Below are 15,035 nucleotides of genomic sequence, written 5' to 3'. Positions count from 1 at the left end.
GACCTCTTGGGGATTCCTGCCACTCCTGGGCCTGTCTCTCCTCTGTATCCATATCCTTCGTTAATTTTCCACCCGCCCGCAGTCACTGAGCGGGACAGCAGTAGTGACCCAGGGCCTTGGCAGAGAGAGGGCAAGGGAAGGAAGGGGTGGGTCTGGGGGCAGAATCCACAGGCTCCTCAGAGGCAGCTGTGGTGAGGTGTGCAGATTCACAGGCAGATGAAGTGGACTCTGGGAGTGTCTGCGTGTGACCTGGGTGGTAGTTTACTGGGTAATGACAAGGGACCTTTTCTGGGCCTCCCTCTAGTTCTCCAGGTAAAGCACATGATTTCTGATTTCCAGGTTTTTTTTTTTTAAGTTCATTTATTTGTTTTGAGAGAGAGAGAGAGAGAGAGAGAGAGAGAGAGAATCCCAAGCAGGCTCCATACTGGCAGCGCAGAGCCTGACTTGGGGCTCGAACTCACAAACAGCGAGTGAGATCATGACCTGAGCTGAAACCAACAGTCAGATGCTTACCAGACTGAGCCACCCAGGCACCCTAGTTGTTGTTGTTGTTTTTAATTGTAGCAAAATATACATAACACAAAATTTACCATTTATTTATTTATTTATTTTAATTTTTTTTTCAACATTTATTTATTTTTGGGACAGAGAGAGACAGAGCATGAATGGGGGAGGGGCAGAGAGAGAGGGAGACACAGAATCAGAAACAGGCTCCAGGCTCTGAGCCATCAGCCCAGAGCCTGACGCGGGGCTCAAACTCATGGACCGCGAGATCGTGACCTGGCTGAAGTCGGACGCTTAACCGACTGCGCCACCCAGGCGCCCCAAAATTTACCATTTTTAACCACTCTAAGTGTCCAGTTGAGTGGAGGTCAGTGCGTTCACGCCGTGCAACCATTTCCACCATCCATTTCTAGAACTTTTTAACTGAAACTGAAACTCTATACCCATTAAACACAAACTCCTCATTCCTGCCTCCCCCAGCCCCTAGCACCCATCATTCGACTTTTGCCTCTATGAATTTGACTCCTCTAGGGACCTCATGTAAGAATCATGCATATTTGTTTTTTGGTGCCTGCCCTAAATCCCTGAGCATGATGTCTTCAAGGTCCATCCACGTGGTAGCATGTGTCAGAATTTCCTTTCTGAATTTTAAGGCTGAAAAATATTCCATTTTAAGTATATACGATATTTTGTTTATCCTTTTGTCTGTGAATGGACCCTTGGGTTGTTTCCACCTCTTGGCTGTTACTAGGAGAATTACTAGGTCATATGGCAATTCTATGTTTTATATTTTGAGGAACAGACCACTGTTTCCCACAGCAGGTGCACTATTTTGTGTTCTCACCAGCGATGTCTGGGGGGTCCAACTTCTCCGTATCCTCAGCAGCATTTATTATTTTCATTAAAATTTTTTTTCTAAGTTTTTTTTATTTATTTGAGAGAGAGAGAAAGAGAGAGAGAGAGAGAGCGCAGAGAGAGAGCAGAGAGGGATGGAGACAGAGAGAATCCCAAGCAGACTGAACTGTCAGCACAGAGCCTGATGCGGGGCTCAAACCTACAAATCATGAGATCATGATCTGAGCCGAAACCAAGAGTCAGATGCTTAACCAACTGAGCCACCCAGGTGCCCCTGTTATTTTCATTAAAAAAAAAAAAATCTGTTTGTTGGAAATGCAGCTGGTGCAGCCACTCTGGAAAACAGGATGGAGGTTCCTCAAAACAAAAACAAAAACAAAAACAAAAACAAACAAACAAAAAAACCTAAAAATAGAACTACCCTACGACCCAGCAACTGCACTACTAGATGTTTCTCCACGGCATACAGGTGGGCTGTTTCGAAGGGACACACGCACCCCCACGTTTACAGCAGCGCTGTCGACAACAGCCAAAGGATGGAAACAGCCCAAATGTCCATCGATGGATGAATGGATAAAGAAGATGTGGTATATATATATATAATATATATACATATTATATATTATATATATATACAATGGAGTATCACTCGGCAATCAAAAACAATGAAATCTTGTCATTTGCAACTACGTGGATGGAACTGGAGGGTATGAGGCTAAGTGAAATTAGTCAGGGAAAGAAAAAATTATATGACTTCATTCATATGAGGACTTTAAGAGACAAAACAGAGGAACATAAGGGAAGGGAAACAAAAATAATATAAAAACAGGGAGGGGGACAAAACAGAAGAGACTCATAAATACGGAGAACAAACTGAGGGTTGCTGGAAGGGTTGTGGGAGGGGGGATGGGCTAAATGGGGGAGGGGCACTAAGGAATCTACTCCTGAAATCATTGTTGGCACCATATGCTAACTAATTTGGATGTAAATTTTTGGATATAAATTTTAAAAAATAAAAAATAAAATAAAATAATCTGTTTGCTTTTGCTATATTCATACTAATAAGTGTAAAGTGGTATCTCATTGTGGTTGATTTGCATTTTTCCCAATGACTGATGATGATGAGCATCTTTTCATGTGCTTATTGGTCATTTGTAGATTTTCTTTGAAGAAATGTCTACTCAAGTCCTTTGCCCATTTTCTAATTAGGTTGTTTGTATTTTTGTTGTTTTTAGGAGTTCTTTATGTACTCTGGGTATCAAACCCTTATCAGATACGGGATTTGGGAACATTCTCTTCCATTCTGTACACATTCTTTTCACTCCGTTGAGTGTCCTCTGGTGGACAAAGGTTTTTAATTTTGATGAAGTTCAATTTATCTTTTCTTTTGCCATTTCCACTTTTGGTGCCATATTTAAGATTCCATCACTAGGGGCACCTGGCTGGCTCAGTCGGTGGAGCATGTGACTCTTGATCTTGGGGTTGTGAGTTCGAGACTCACATTGGGTGTAGGGATCACTTAAAAATAAAAAATATTTAAAAAAAAAGAAAGAGTCCATCACTAAATACAAGGTATGAAGGCTGAATCCTATGTTTTCTTCTAAGACTTTTTATGGTTTTAGCTTTTATATTTAAGTTTTAATCCGTTTTGAGTTAATTTTTGAATATGGTGTGAGGTAAGGGTCCAACTTCATTCTTCTTTTGCATGAGGAAAGACAACTCAGTTTATCTAGTGTCATTTGTTGAAGAGAATGTCTTTTCCCCATTTAGTGGACTTAGTACCTTTATAAAAAGCCTATTGGTCATAGATGTATGAATTTATTTCTCGACTCTCAAATCTGTTTCATTCGCCAGTATGTCTATCCTTTTGCTAGTACCACATGGTTTTGATTATTATAGCTCTGTAGTGAGAATTTGAGCCTGAGTTGGGCTCTGTGCTGGCAGCTCAGAGCCTGGAGCCTGCTTCGGATTCTGTGTCTCCCTCTCTCTCTGCCACCACCCCCCCTCAAAAATAAACATTAAAAAAAAAAAAGATTACTTGAGCTATCCAGAGTCCCTTGTAATTACATATGCATTTGCAGATTGCCTTTTCCATAGCTGGAAAAAAAAATCTGTTGGAATTTTGACAGGGATTATTGAATCTGTCGATCGTTTTGGGGAATATCTTAATACTAAGTCTTTCTACTTAAGAACATTTCCCATTTATTTAGGTTTTCTTTAAAAATTTTCAGCAATGTTTTATAGTTTTCTATGTACAAGTCTTTTACCTCCTTGGTTAAATTTTATTCTTAGGTATTTTATTATTGTAGACACTATTGAAAATAGAATTACATTCTTCCTTTTTGAGATTGTTTATTGCAGGGCCACCTGGCTGGCTCAGCCTTTAGAGGACAGGACTGTTGATCTCGGGGTGGGGGTGGGGGCGGGAATCTGAGTTTGAGCCCCACGTTCGGTGTGGAGATTACTTAAAAAATAAAATAAGAAAGAAAGGAAGAAAGAAAGAAAGGATTGTTCGTTGTTTGTGTGCCAAAGCACAACTGATTTTTTTGTATGTTGTCTTTGTACCCTGCTCTAGTAGCTTTAGCAGCTATCCTGTGGATTTTTCCATAGTTAAGGTCATGTCTCTGAAATACATATATTTTTACCAGTTCTTTTCCAACTTGGCTGTTTTTTATTTCTTTTTCTGATCTAATAGCTCTGACTTCAACTTCCAGTACAAAGTTGAATAGCAGTGGTGAGAGTGGGTATTCTCCCACAATGACTTTCGCTCCTTAAAACAAAACCCACTTCTGTCCTAGGCGGTTTCGAGTTGCAAGAACCTTTCTGGATGGGTGGAGTACCCCGAGTTGCAAGGGTGCGAGAGAGAGAGCCTACCGGGCCCTGCACGCAGCCCTTCCATTGGTTGTCCCATGCAGGGCCCCATGCTCGCACGAGGGGATGCAGCCAATCAGCGTGGCTCGTCTCTGCCCAGCCAGCCCGCGCTAGATCGCGTCGTCCTGTCCCTCCTGCCGCATGCCGGGAATTGTAGTCTGATGGGGGCCTTTCCGCCTAGAGCTAAGGGAGCTCGGGAACTACTAGACCCAGCATGCCGCGCGCGCAGCCCGGCGGCTTTCAGGAGTACCCCGCCAACACTCTGGAGCAGGAGCCGGCATCCGGGAGCAGGTGAGAGAGGTCTCCGGCCGGCGCTCAGGCCGCCGTGGGAGGCTCGGCCCCAGCTCCGCGGCTGCACTTGGAGGCGCACGAGGGCCAATCTCTTGCGTCGGAGGCCCCGGTGTTGGGAGCCCGTGGGCCGGACTGGCTGACCCTCTGGGTGGGCGGAAGCCGCCGGGATGTGCATTGTGCGCGCTCCGAGCCTCCCCGGCCGCCCGATGGCTGCTCCGAGGCTGGCCATGCGCTGCCTGTGACCACGGACCTCGTGTCCGTGGTTCCCGGGGTTGCGGCGTAGTCTGCGTCCTCTTGGGGTATCTCCGAGCCTGCGCACCCTCTCCCCGCCTCCCAGGGGAGACCTGGGTTCTAGATTTGGCTCTGCCACTGGTCACGTATCTTCCTGCCTCTTCGAGATTCCGTTTGGCCTTCGTGAAATAGGGTGCTTTAAGGGTCCTCCCAGCCCCTGGTCCTCAGGTCCTTCGGTCTGGGCTCTTCCAGCTGTGCTCCAGGACTTGGGGGAAGAAACCAAGGCAGTAGCAATTCCAGAGGTTCCCCGCAGGGTTGACGGTTGAGGGGATGTAGTTGGGTGGCATTAAGTTATTTTAAGTGCGTACCTAAGTGGCATCAGTCGACTTCCAGCCAGCCGGTCAGCCGCTCTTTCCAGCCTTGCGTTAACTTCTTCCTGTAAATGCCCTGGAGCCTAGCTCGGGAGAGGGCGGGGCATTCTGGGCCCCGAGGTGAAAGGCTGGGGGTGGTGGGGGTGACCTGGGGAGCCGCAGCCGAGCATCTGCCTGTGGTGCTTGCCCCTGCAGGGAGTGCTCAGTGCCCCCTCCCTATGCCACCCCTGTGATGCCCCTGTCCCGCTGGCTGAGATCTGTGGGGGTCTTCTGGCCGCCAGCTCCCTGCTGGGTGCCCCAGGAGAGGTGGCTGGGTTCCCTCCTGCGGCCCTCCCTGGTGCACGGGGGCCCAGCCCCGGGGGCCTGGCACGGTGCCCGCTGCTGGTGCCAAGCGTGGACAGAGGAGCCTCGGTGAGTGTGGTGGGGTGAGAGGCTTTGGGGAGGGGAGCAGTGCTCAGGTTTCTGACTTGTGCCTCCTCTCCTCAGAGCACTTTACTCCTCCCTCAGAATGAATGGAAACCAGAAATTGGACCCTTATGCCCAAGAAAAGCAGAATTTCATCCAGCACTTCTCCCAGATTGTCAAGGTGCTGACCGAGGATGGCACGGGCCACCCAGAGATAGGAGATGCCATTGCCCGGCTCAAGGAGGTGAGGGATTTGTGACTTCAGAGTGGGAATCTTTGGTTCATTCTATAAGCGTCTGGGGGTCCTGGCTTATAGAGGGGGAGCTGGCTTTTACCTGAGTGGCTCTGGGTCTCCTCTGGAGGGGGCGGGGCCTGGGCAGGGATACTCAGTGCTTGAGGACTGCTTTGCATGAAGGGTGAAGAGGGTGAAGGCTTTAATCTGGTAAGTCTCTGATTTTGTTGAGAAAGGGAATTAGGTGTCCGAGGTCACAAGATGCTATTTTGACAGGGACCCGGGAGGAAGGCAGCCTGAGGTGGGCCAGGTGGAGCTAGGGCATCATCAGAAACCCCTGCTCCAGGAGAAATCTGGCTGGGAATTCTTTTTTCTTTTTTTTTTTTTTTAATTTTAGAAAAAGAGAGAGTCTGAGCGGGGGAGAGGGGCAGAGGGAGAGAGAATCACAAGCAGGTTTGTGGAGCCTGACACAGGGCTCAGTCCTACAACCTTGGGATCATGACCACGACCTGAGCTGAAATTGAGATGCTCAACTTCCTGAGCCACCAGGCGCCCCCTGGCTGGGATACTTAAGTTGCCTAATTCTTTTATTCTTTTGGGGGGTATCTAGTAATTCTTTTATTTTTTATGTTTATTTTGTGGGGGAGGGGCAGAGATAGAGGGGGACAGAGGATCCCAAGCAGGCTTCACACTGTCAGCACAGAGCCAGACATGGGGCTCGAACTCATAAAGCCAGAGATCATGACTTGAGCCAAAGTCGGACGCTTAACCGGCTGAGCCACCCGGGCTCCCCTGGTTAGTAATTTTTATAAATACTGTTGAAGCTAGGAAAAGGTTTGCCTACGCTGGGATGGAGACTACAGGGGGAGGTGCTCCCAACGCATTAGAGCCTGTGGACGGCAGAAGGCAGAAGGCAAAAGGCAAAAATGGAGTTCCCAGCAGGAGGAGGCGCCCCTGGAAGGCTGGGGGGTGGGTCGCCTCCTGAGCTCTCTTCTGGCCTACTTTGGGGTCTTGTCTTTTTTTTTCTTTAATGTTTATTTTGAGAGAGAGACAGAGACAGAATGCGACCGGGCGAGGGGCAGAGAGAGCAGGAGACACAGAATCGGAAGCAGGCTCCAGGTTCTGAGCTGTCAGCACAGAGCCTGACATGGGGCTTGAACTCATGAACTGGGAGATCATGACCTGAGCTGAAGTTGGACACTTAACTGACTGAGCCACCCAGGTTCCCCGGCCTTGTCTTTAATACAGTGAGGGAGGCTTTTCACTTGCAGACAGTTTGAATTGTGGGTAGGAGGAGGTGGCTGGGAAACATAGGAGAGGTGGGGATGGGGCAGGAACCTGGGAAGGAGAGACCTGAACTTGCCACCCATTTCCGTGGCGTGAACCCTTGCCTCTGGGTTCAAGCCCTGCTTTGGGCTCGGGGACAGATTTTGCTGTGCAGTATGGAGGCTTTAAATTTACTGAGGAATGCAGTGCCTGGCTAGGTCAGTCAGTAGAGTGTGTGACTCTTGATCTCAGGGTTGTGAGTTCAAGCCCCATGTTGGGCATGGAGCCTGCTTAAAAAAAAAAAAAAAAAAGGAAAAGAAAAAAATGTACCGAGGAAGACCACCCAGAGAGGGTTGGCGGCGGGGGAGCCACTCCAGAGACTCCCCGGAGGAGGAGCCGTGTTCGAGGAAGTTGAAGTTAGGTGGTGGTTGGAAGGGAGAGAGGGTGGGGAGCAATCTCGGAGCGGCCCTCTGCGAACACGCCGCCCTGCCCTCCCCCCTGCACCCAGGTCCTGGAGTACAACGCCGTCGGAGGCAAGTACCAGCGGGGCCTGACGGTGTTGATAGCCTACCGGCAGCTGGTGGAGCCCGGGAAGCAGGATGCCGACAGTCTCCGGCGGGCCCTGACCGTGGGCTGGTGTGTGGAACTGGTGAGAGGATGGGGCGGGGGAGCGGAGGTTTCACCAGGGTGGGGGTATCCTGGGGGCCGGAGAGGGATGAGCCGGAAACTAATTCTCCACGTGTTTCTGTGTGGCAGTAATCGAATTTGGACACCGAATTACCCCAAGGTTAACAAATGTGCAGAACCTCGTTGCCAGGGGGTACATATTTAATCCACAAACTAGCCGTGGGCCAGGGCCTCGGAACTGGACATAAAGGCGTCGCCTCTGGGGCACCTGGGCGGCTCATTCTGTTGGGTGTCTCTTTATTTGTTTTTTTGAAATGTTGATTTATTTTTGAGAGACAGAGAGAGAGTGGGTCGAGGTGGAGGAGCGTGACGCAGAGGATCCGAAGCGGACAGAGTGTGACGGCAGAGGTCCTGACTCGGGGCTCAAACTCTTGAACGGGGAGATCATGACCTGAGCTGAAATCAGACGCTCAACCAGCTGAGCCGCCCAGGTGCCCCGAGCATCTAACTCTTGATCTCAGCTCAGGTCTTGATCTCAGGGTCATGAGTTTAGCCCCTAGCTGGGTTCCATGCTGAGTGTGGAGCCTACTTTAAAAAACAAAAAAAAACAAAAAAAAACAACTCTTTCCTCCGAGCAGAGGATAACCACGCAAACGGTGTAGTTCTTCCAGAAGGTTACTCCAAAGCAGAGACTGGAAACTTTCAGCCCACTGGTAGTTTTCAAAAATTAAGGGCCCTAAATTTAATTAAGAAGAGATGTCACATAAAACCCCAGATTTCTGGCATTGCTTGGAAAATTGCTAGATCCGGGCCCAGATACCCACGTAGCAGCAACTGGCTGACACTGAATCATAGCCACTGACCCCACAACAGGGCACGTGCTCTCTTGTGTGGCCCCGTCCTGCTCTGCTTTGCTCCAATCCCCTTGTCTCCTATACCCGGTTCATTTGGCCCTTGAAGGGGCATTGTTTCCTGGCCTGGCCTAACGCCTTCACTAGTGACAAGGAGACTGGGTCCCAGGAGGGGTGCCAGGCTCTGAGGAGGGTGGCAGTGAGCCCAGAAGGGAAGACACTTAGGACATGATGAATGACGGACACGCTGAGGCTTCTGGCCTGCCTCAGGGGAAGACGTGATGGGCTCGGGGTCAGCCATGCCGCATTCTCGGTTTGGTTTGGGCAGCGCGGGCGGGACTGTGGCGTGTGGCTGTTGGAAGTTCCGGTCTGTAGCTTGTGAGTGAGATGGGCCTGGAGAAGAGGGATTTGCCTCCAAGGAGGTAAAGGGATAGTGGCGTCACTGAGGGACAGGTGATGGGCAAGGAGGCCCAGGGCAGAGCAGGGGCGCAGAGCTCGGGGACCAGGCGGGGGAGGATTTGAGGGCCCGGCGGTTCACCTGCTGGAGAGAATTGTCATGAATTAGAGCTGCACCTGTGAGTGTTTCTTTTTTTAAACGTGGCGGTAGTGCTGTCCCTTCCCCAAGGTGCTTTTGAGCTGTCCCCCATTGTTTTTGTTTGGGTGGTTAAAAAAAAAAAAGTATCTGGAGAGAGACCGAGAGAACACGAGCGGGGGAGGGGCAGAGAGAGAGAGAGAATCTCAAGCCGGCCCCAGGCTGTCAGCACAGAGCCCGATGCTTGGACTCCCAAAACTCTGAGGTATGACCTGAGCCGAAACCAAGAGTCGGACGCTTAACCAACTGAGCCTCCCAGGCGCCCCTTGTTATAATCTCTGCTTTTATCTTTCTACCTCTGCCTCATTTCCTTCAATCTCTTACTTTTCTATCTCAGGATTCACCTCCTAGACACGAGGACATTTGCCCGTATATCCACAGTACCGTGATCACTCGTGTCTTAGTCCATTTGGGCTGCTACGACAAAATAACACGGACTGGGGTAGCTTATAAAGAACAGAAGTTTATTTCGCAGAGTTTGGGCGGCTGGAGGTGGGAGATCACGGCACTAGTGTGGTTGGCGAGGCCCTCATCCTGGGGCTGGGGCGGGGGGCACCTTCCTGCTACACCCTCTTGTGGCAAAAGGGGCCGGGGACCTCTGGAGGCCTGTCGTGAGGGCCCTGTGCCGGTGCCCGCACACCTCCCGGAGGCTCCGCCTCCTCATCCACGGTTAGGATTTCAACATACACATTTGCAAGGATACATTCAGGCCATAGCAACGTTCCGGGATAATTTATTTAACACCGGTACAGTAATATTATCTAATGTATATTTCTTTTTTTTTATTTCATAAACGCCAAATTTAATATATTGTCTGGTGGCTTTAGGTCATATTCCTTTCTCCTTGACCTTAAAATTCTTCCAATATCCCTCTTCTGGCCTTGGGAGAGTCTGATGATTTTTTTTTTTTTTTTTTTTTTAATTTACATCCAAATTAGTACAGAGTGCAACAGTGATTTCAGGAGTAGATTCCTTAGTGCCCCTCCCCCAGTTAGCCCCTCCCCCCTCCCCCAACCCTTCCCATAACCCTCAGTTTGCTCTCCATATTTATGAGTCTCTTCTGTTTTGTCCCCCTCCCTGTTTGTATATTATTTTTTTCCCTTCCCTTATGTTCATCTGTTTTGTCTCTTAAAGTCCTCATATGAGTGAAATCATAGGATTTTTGTCTTTCTCTGACTAATTTCACTTAGCATCATAGCCTCCAGTTCCAGCCACGTAGCTGCAAATGGCAAGATTTCGTTCTTTTTGATTGCCGAGTAATACTCCCTCGTGTATATAGACCACATCTTCTTTATCCACTCATCCATCGAGGGACATTGGGCTCTTTCCGTCCTTTGGCTGTTGTCGACAGCGCTGCTGTAAACGTGGGGGTGCGTGTGTCCCTTCGAAACAGCCCACCTGTATCCCGTGGAGAAACGCCTAGCAGGGCAATTGCTGGGTCGTGGGGTAGTTCTATTTTGAGTTTTTTGAGGAACCTCCATCCTGTTTTCCGGAGTGGCTGCACCAGGTTGCATTCCCGTAATGTATATTTCATAGTTAAATTTCCTCATTGTCCACAAAAAGTCCATTCTAAGTTGTTTGTTTTTTTTCGAATACTCAGGATCCAGTCAAGAGTAATGGGTTCTTCTTCGATCTTTAATCTTTAATCTTTAGAATAGTCCCTCCAGCGTAACTGACTAATACTGTGGATAGGTTTCTCATTTAGTTGAGACTCTGGTACCGGTGTATATTTTTTAAGTCCCCTACAAAACAGGAAGTGCATTTGGGTTACGAACTGTGGTGGGACGGAGGAGGCTGAGGGAAGCCGCAGAACGAGTGCCCCTGGAGACCATGTGGGTTGAGTGGAAGAGAGTGGACCGGGAGCTTCAGTGGAAGCATGTCGCTCAAAGTAAACACTATGTACATGAGACACGTGCCTCCGATATGGGGGCCCAGAGCCTGCCCCAGGATGAGGGCAGACCTGGAGGTGCGGATGGACGCCTCCTTCCCCGAGGATTCACTTGGGAAAAGAGCAGCGGCCACCTTGGTCCTTTCTGTATGGGGCACGGCAGAGCTGACGGGTGGTGCTGGGGGCTCCGAGCGAGGCAGGGCCGCTGGTGCACAGAGTTCAGGGCGGAGTGAAGATCTAAACCGTGTTCTGGAAGGCCGTGTTCGAAGTCTCGGAACCTGACTACAAGAAGTCTTGGGGTACGCGGCGGCGTTTCACTCTCTGTTAAACGTGGTCTCCGGGGCCGGCTGTTTGAGCCTCTGGGAGCTCCGGGGGGGCAGATGTTGGCCTTGCCTCCGAGGACCTCCCAGCCCGCTGGGAAAACTCGTGTATCCTGGGGACCTCGGGAAGGCTGGGACTTAGAAGCCCTGGGCTGCTGTTTGAGTGGTTAAATGGTTAAGACCCATGGGTGAAAGTTACCAGGGGTCAGACTTCGGTTCTGTCCCTATTAGACCTGCACCCCTAAGGGTGAGCTCCCTGAGGTGGGGCTTTGTCCCGCACACAGGTGTGTAAGCAGAGTGCCCGGGGACGACACGGGAACAGCTGCCTTTTATTCCAGAAGTCAGGTAAAGTCAGACTGCATGAAGCAATCTTCCCTTCATCATTCAAGGAAGTTTTTGGCCAGGGAACAGTCTGTGAAGATCTAACCTCCCTGACCCCGGGGTCGTCTAGGGCTGCGTGTTTGGGGATGTCCGAGATCCGTTGGGAGTCTCTCACTCTGGAAATGAGAGCTGTGACCCCACGTTATACCTGGAACGCCAGATCCAACGAAGTCCTAGGATTTTCTGAAGTCCCACAGCACAGCACAGACGTCCCAGCCGCTCCGTCACCGGCAGAAGGAGCACCTCCAAGGAGACCGAGGGTCTTACCCCACTCTTCCTTCTCCTGTAGCTCCAGGCTTTCTTCCTGGTGTCGGACGACATCATGGATTCATCCCTCACCCGGCGGGGGCAGGTCTGCTGGTATCAGAAGGTGCGATACTACGGGGCGAGAAGCCAGCAGTGGGCGTGGCAAAGGGCCCGGGGTGGTGGTGACCTCGAGCCCGCCGAGGTGTCCGCAGTGGCCAGAGATTGACCGCATGTTTCTTCTGCGTCCCCGACAGCCAGGCATAGGTCTGGATGCCATCAATGACGCGTTGCTTCTGGAAGCATGTATCTACCGAGTGCTGAGGCTCTACTGCCGGGAGCAGCCCTATTACCTGAACCTGATTGAGCTCTTCCTACAGGTGTGCTGCAGGCCTGGCCTCCCTGGGCCACTTTCATCTGGCATCGCTCGGGGCACGGGAGAGCGCTAGGTCTGCCGGGAAGGGTGCTGGGCAGGGTGGTGGCAGGAAGGGCTTCCCTGGTCTCCGTGATCGGGTCAGGATGGGCCATGAGGCTCCGGGCCCTCTCCCTCTTTTTTTTTTTTAATGTATTTATTTTGAGAGAGTGAGCGAGTGAGCCACTGGGTGGGGGGGGGGGCAGAGAGAGGGGGAGAGAGAATCCCAAGCAGGCTCCCCACTGACCACGCAGGGCGTGATACAGGGCTCGAACCATGAGATCATGACCTGAGCCAAGATCAAGAGTCAGACGCTTAACCAACTGTGCCACCCGGGCACCCCAAGGGCCCTGTCCTTGCTGCCTCTCTGACTGCCCATGGCATGGGATGTGGGTCCCGGGATTTCAGGGTTTCCCAGCCCTGGAGAAAGGCAAGGTTATGGGCCATCTTCCTCCTCAGAGTTCCTATCAGACTGAGCTCGGACAGACGCTGGACCTCATCACGGCCCCCCAGGGCAATGTGGATCTCAGCAGATTCACTGAAAAGAGGTGAGGGATGGTGGGAACTGCATCTGGACGGCCCGGGAGGGCTGTGCTGGGCACTGCCCTTCTGAGCGGTGTATCTTCTCCCCTGCCCAGGTACAAGTCCATCGTCAAGTATAAGACCGCTTTCTACTCGTTCTATCTTCCTGTGGCTGCCGCCATGTACATGGTGAGTGAGCCTCCCCACCCTTGCTGCCCCCTGATGGGGCTTTTGGACAAGAGGGCACAAAGCAGACGTCTTCGGCAGTCTCGTGCCCCCACTGCGTGGCTGTGTGACCTCGACCAAGTTACTTAAGCTGTCTGAGCCTGCTCTCAGTTGTAAGATGATAAAGTTCCCTCCCCGGGATTTTTATGACCATTAGCCAAGGCAAGGGACGTGAAAGCAGTCAGCCGGTCGAGTCTGGATGGGAGTGGGGAGGAGGTCACACGGTGTGATGTGGAGAACCCTGGGCTAACTGCCTGCGCTGACCTCGCTTCTCCATTTCCCTTTTCATCGCGCAGAAGTGGTAAATGGTGAAGGGTCAGGAAGAAGAGTGTTGCCCGGGATCCGCAGGCCTCTGGGGCTGACCCGCCTCTGCTGGCCCTCACCCGGAGGCTCCGCTGGCATAAGCGGGTAGAGGTTGGGCGGTCCAGACGTCCTGCATCCGGGCGGCCAGGCATGTCTGAAAGGAGAGGGGAGATGATTTGGGGGCTGTGCTGAGGCCAGCCCCCCCCCCCAGAGCAGCAGCAGGGAAAGCGAAGGCCCCCCTGGAGTTGGGCTCACCGCTCCCCTTTCCGCCGTAGGCGGGCATCGACGGGGAGAAGGAGCACGCCAGCGCCAGGAAGATCCTGCTGGAGATGGGGGAGTTCTTCCAGGTGCAGGTAGGAAGGTGCCGGTGGGAGCAGGCCACAGCTTCCTGTCTCCGGAGCCTCTCCACTCTGCCTTTTCTGCCCCTGCCAGGATGATTACCTTGATCTCTTTGGGGACCCCAGTGTGACAGGCAAGATCGGCACGGACATCCAGGACAACAAATGCAGCTGGCTGGTGGTTCAGTGTCTGCAGCGGGCCTCTCCAGAGCAGCGCAAGGTCCTTCAGGTGCCGGAGACAGGGCTGTGGACCTGGGCTCGTAAGGAGGGGGACGGGGCAGTGATTCTCAAGTGGGGGTGCTTCTGCAGACGTTTTTCTGTTGTAACTTGGTGTGCGCATGCGCTACAGGTGCCTCCTGGGTAGAGGCCGGGAAGCCGCCAAATGCACAGAATGCACAGAACGGCTTCCCCCCGCAGGAGAGTCTCCAGCCCTGAGTTTGAGTAGTGCCCAGGTTGAGAAGCCCCGGGGGAGAAGAAACTGAGTCCTGAGCCAGTATCTGAGCATTTGGGGTGGGGAGACGGAAGTTGAAGATCGGAGGCGCTCAAAGACCCTGGAAACCGGAGGCGGGAAGTAGTGACCAGCGATAGAGATGTTCTGGAATCTGTGCATGAGGGGCGTGCCGGGCACCCGGAGGCGCTGGTGGGGTAGGCTGAGCCCGTTCTCCTGCCCCCAAACCCTTCCAGGAGAACTATGGGCAAAAGGAGGCCGAGAAGGTGGCCCGGGTGAAGGCGCTCTACGAGGAGCTGGAGCTGCCGGCCGTGTTCGGGCAGTACCAAGAGGACAGCTACGGCCGCCTGATGGGCCTCATCGAGCAGCACTCTGCGCCCCTGCCCCCGGCCATCTTCCTGGGGCTGGCGCACAAGATCTACAAGAGGAAAAAGTGACTCGGGGACCGGGGACCGGGGACCGGGAAGGGTTGGGCGAGGCGGGGCCGCGAGGCGCTCAATAAATTGTCGAACCTTGTCGTGGTCCTGTTCCTGCTGTGCTAGCCGGGGGCGCGGCTCCGGCCAGGGTGGGCAGGGGTGGGGGTGGCTGCATGGAAGCGGGGACCAGGGGGCCTTGCCTTCGGGACCCCTGAGGACCGAAAGCCTGAGACCTCGAAAGCTGCACGCTGGGCCTCGGTGGGTGACACAGGCGCGACGTCAGGCGCTGGGGGCTGGGTCTGAGCCACGCCACGCCCATGCGTGAAGGGGCGCGGCTGCGCAGCGCCGGCGGGTTGTCCCAGCGCCCCCCCCCCCCCCCTTCCAGTCTGTGCGGTCCAGCGGCGGGGACCTTGGGAGCCGAGGAGGAGCCCGCTGCAGCGGCT

The 15,035-nt window shown here is 52.3% G+C and overlaps 1 protein-coding gene and 1 long non-coding RNA gene across 6 annotated transcripts; one reads left to right on the top strand and one right to left on the bottom strand.

Annotated features, from left to right (window-relative positions):
- The first annotated feature begins 4,368 nt into the window (after window positions 1–4,368).
- On the top strand, window positions 4,369–14,613 carry FDPS (farnesyl diphosphate synthase). Of its 5 annotated transcripts, none has more exons than XM_047840551.1 (11): window positions 4,432–4,521; window positions 5,319–5,534; window positions 5,610–5,772; window positions 7,535–7,675; window positions 11,975–12,055; window positions 12,186–12,308; window positions 12,800–12,888; window positions 12,979–13,051; window positions 13,666–13,743; window positions 13,823–13,957; window positions 14,146–14,284. In XM_047840551.1, exons 1-11 carry the CDS (start codon window positions 4,445–4,447, stop codon window positions 14,161–14,163), a joined length of 1,194 nt encoding a protein of 397 aa, XP_047696507.1. In that variant the 5' UTR covers window positions 4,432–4,444; the 3' UTR covers window positions 14,164–14,284. The 5 variants fall into 5 exon arrangements, with proteins under 5 accessions (XP_047696508.1, XP_047696509.1, XP_047696507.1 ...); XM_047840550.1 differs by lacking the exon at window positions 14,146–14,284 and adding an exon at window positions 14,413–14,613 and having other exon boundaries at window positions 4,434–4,521; window positions 5,631–5,772; XM_047840549.1 differs by lacking the exon at window positions 14,146–14,284 and adding an exon at window positions 14,413–14,613 and having other exon boundaries at window positions 4,435–4,521.
- On the bottom strand, window positions 10,494–13,824 carry LOC125155325 (uncharacterized). The gene is made up of 3 exons (XR_007148142.1): window positions 13,646–13,824; window positions 11,834–13,544; window positions 10,494–10,838 (listed from the first exon to the last, which is right to left on the bottom strand). It is a non-coding gene; the product is annotated as an uncharacterized LOC125155325 (long non-coding RNA).
- Window positions 14,614–15,035: the final 422 nt, after the last annotated feature.

This window comes from Prionailurus viverrinus, chromosome F1, assembly GCF_022837055.1.
Source record: "Prionailurus viverrinus isolate Anna chromosome F1, UM_Priviv_1.0, whole genome shotgun sequence".
NCBI classification, from domain to species: domain Eukaryota; kingdom Metazoa; phylum Chordata; class Mammalia; order Carnivora; family Felidae; genus Prionailurus; species Prionailurus viverrinus.
The sequence above is the reverse complement of the archived record's forward strand: the minus strand, read 5'-3'. Positions and strand labels throughout refer to the sequence as shown.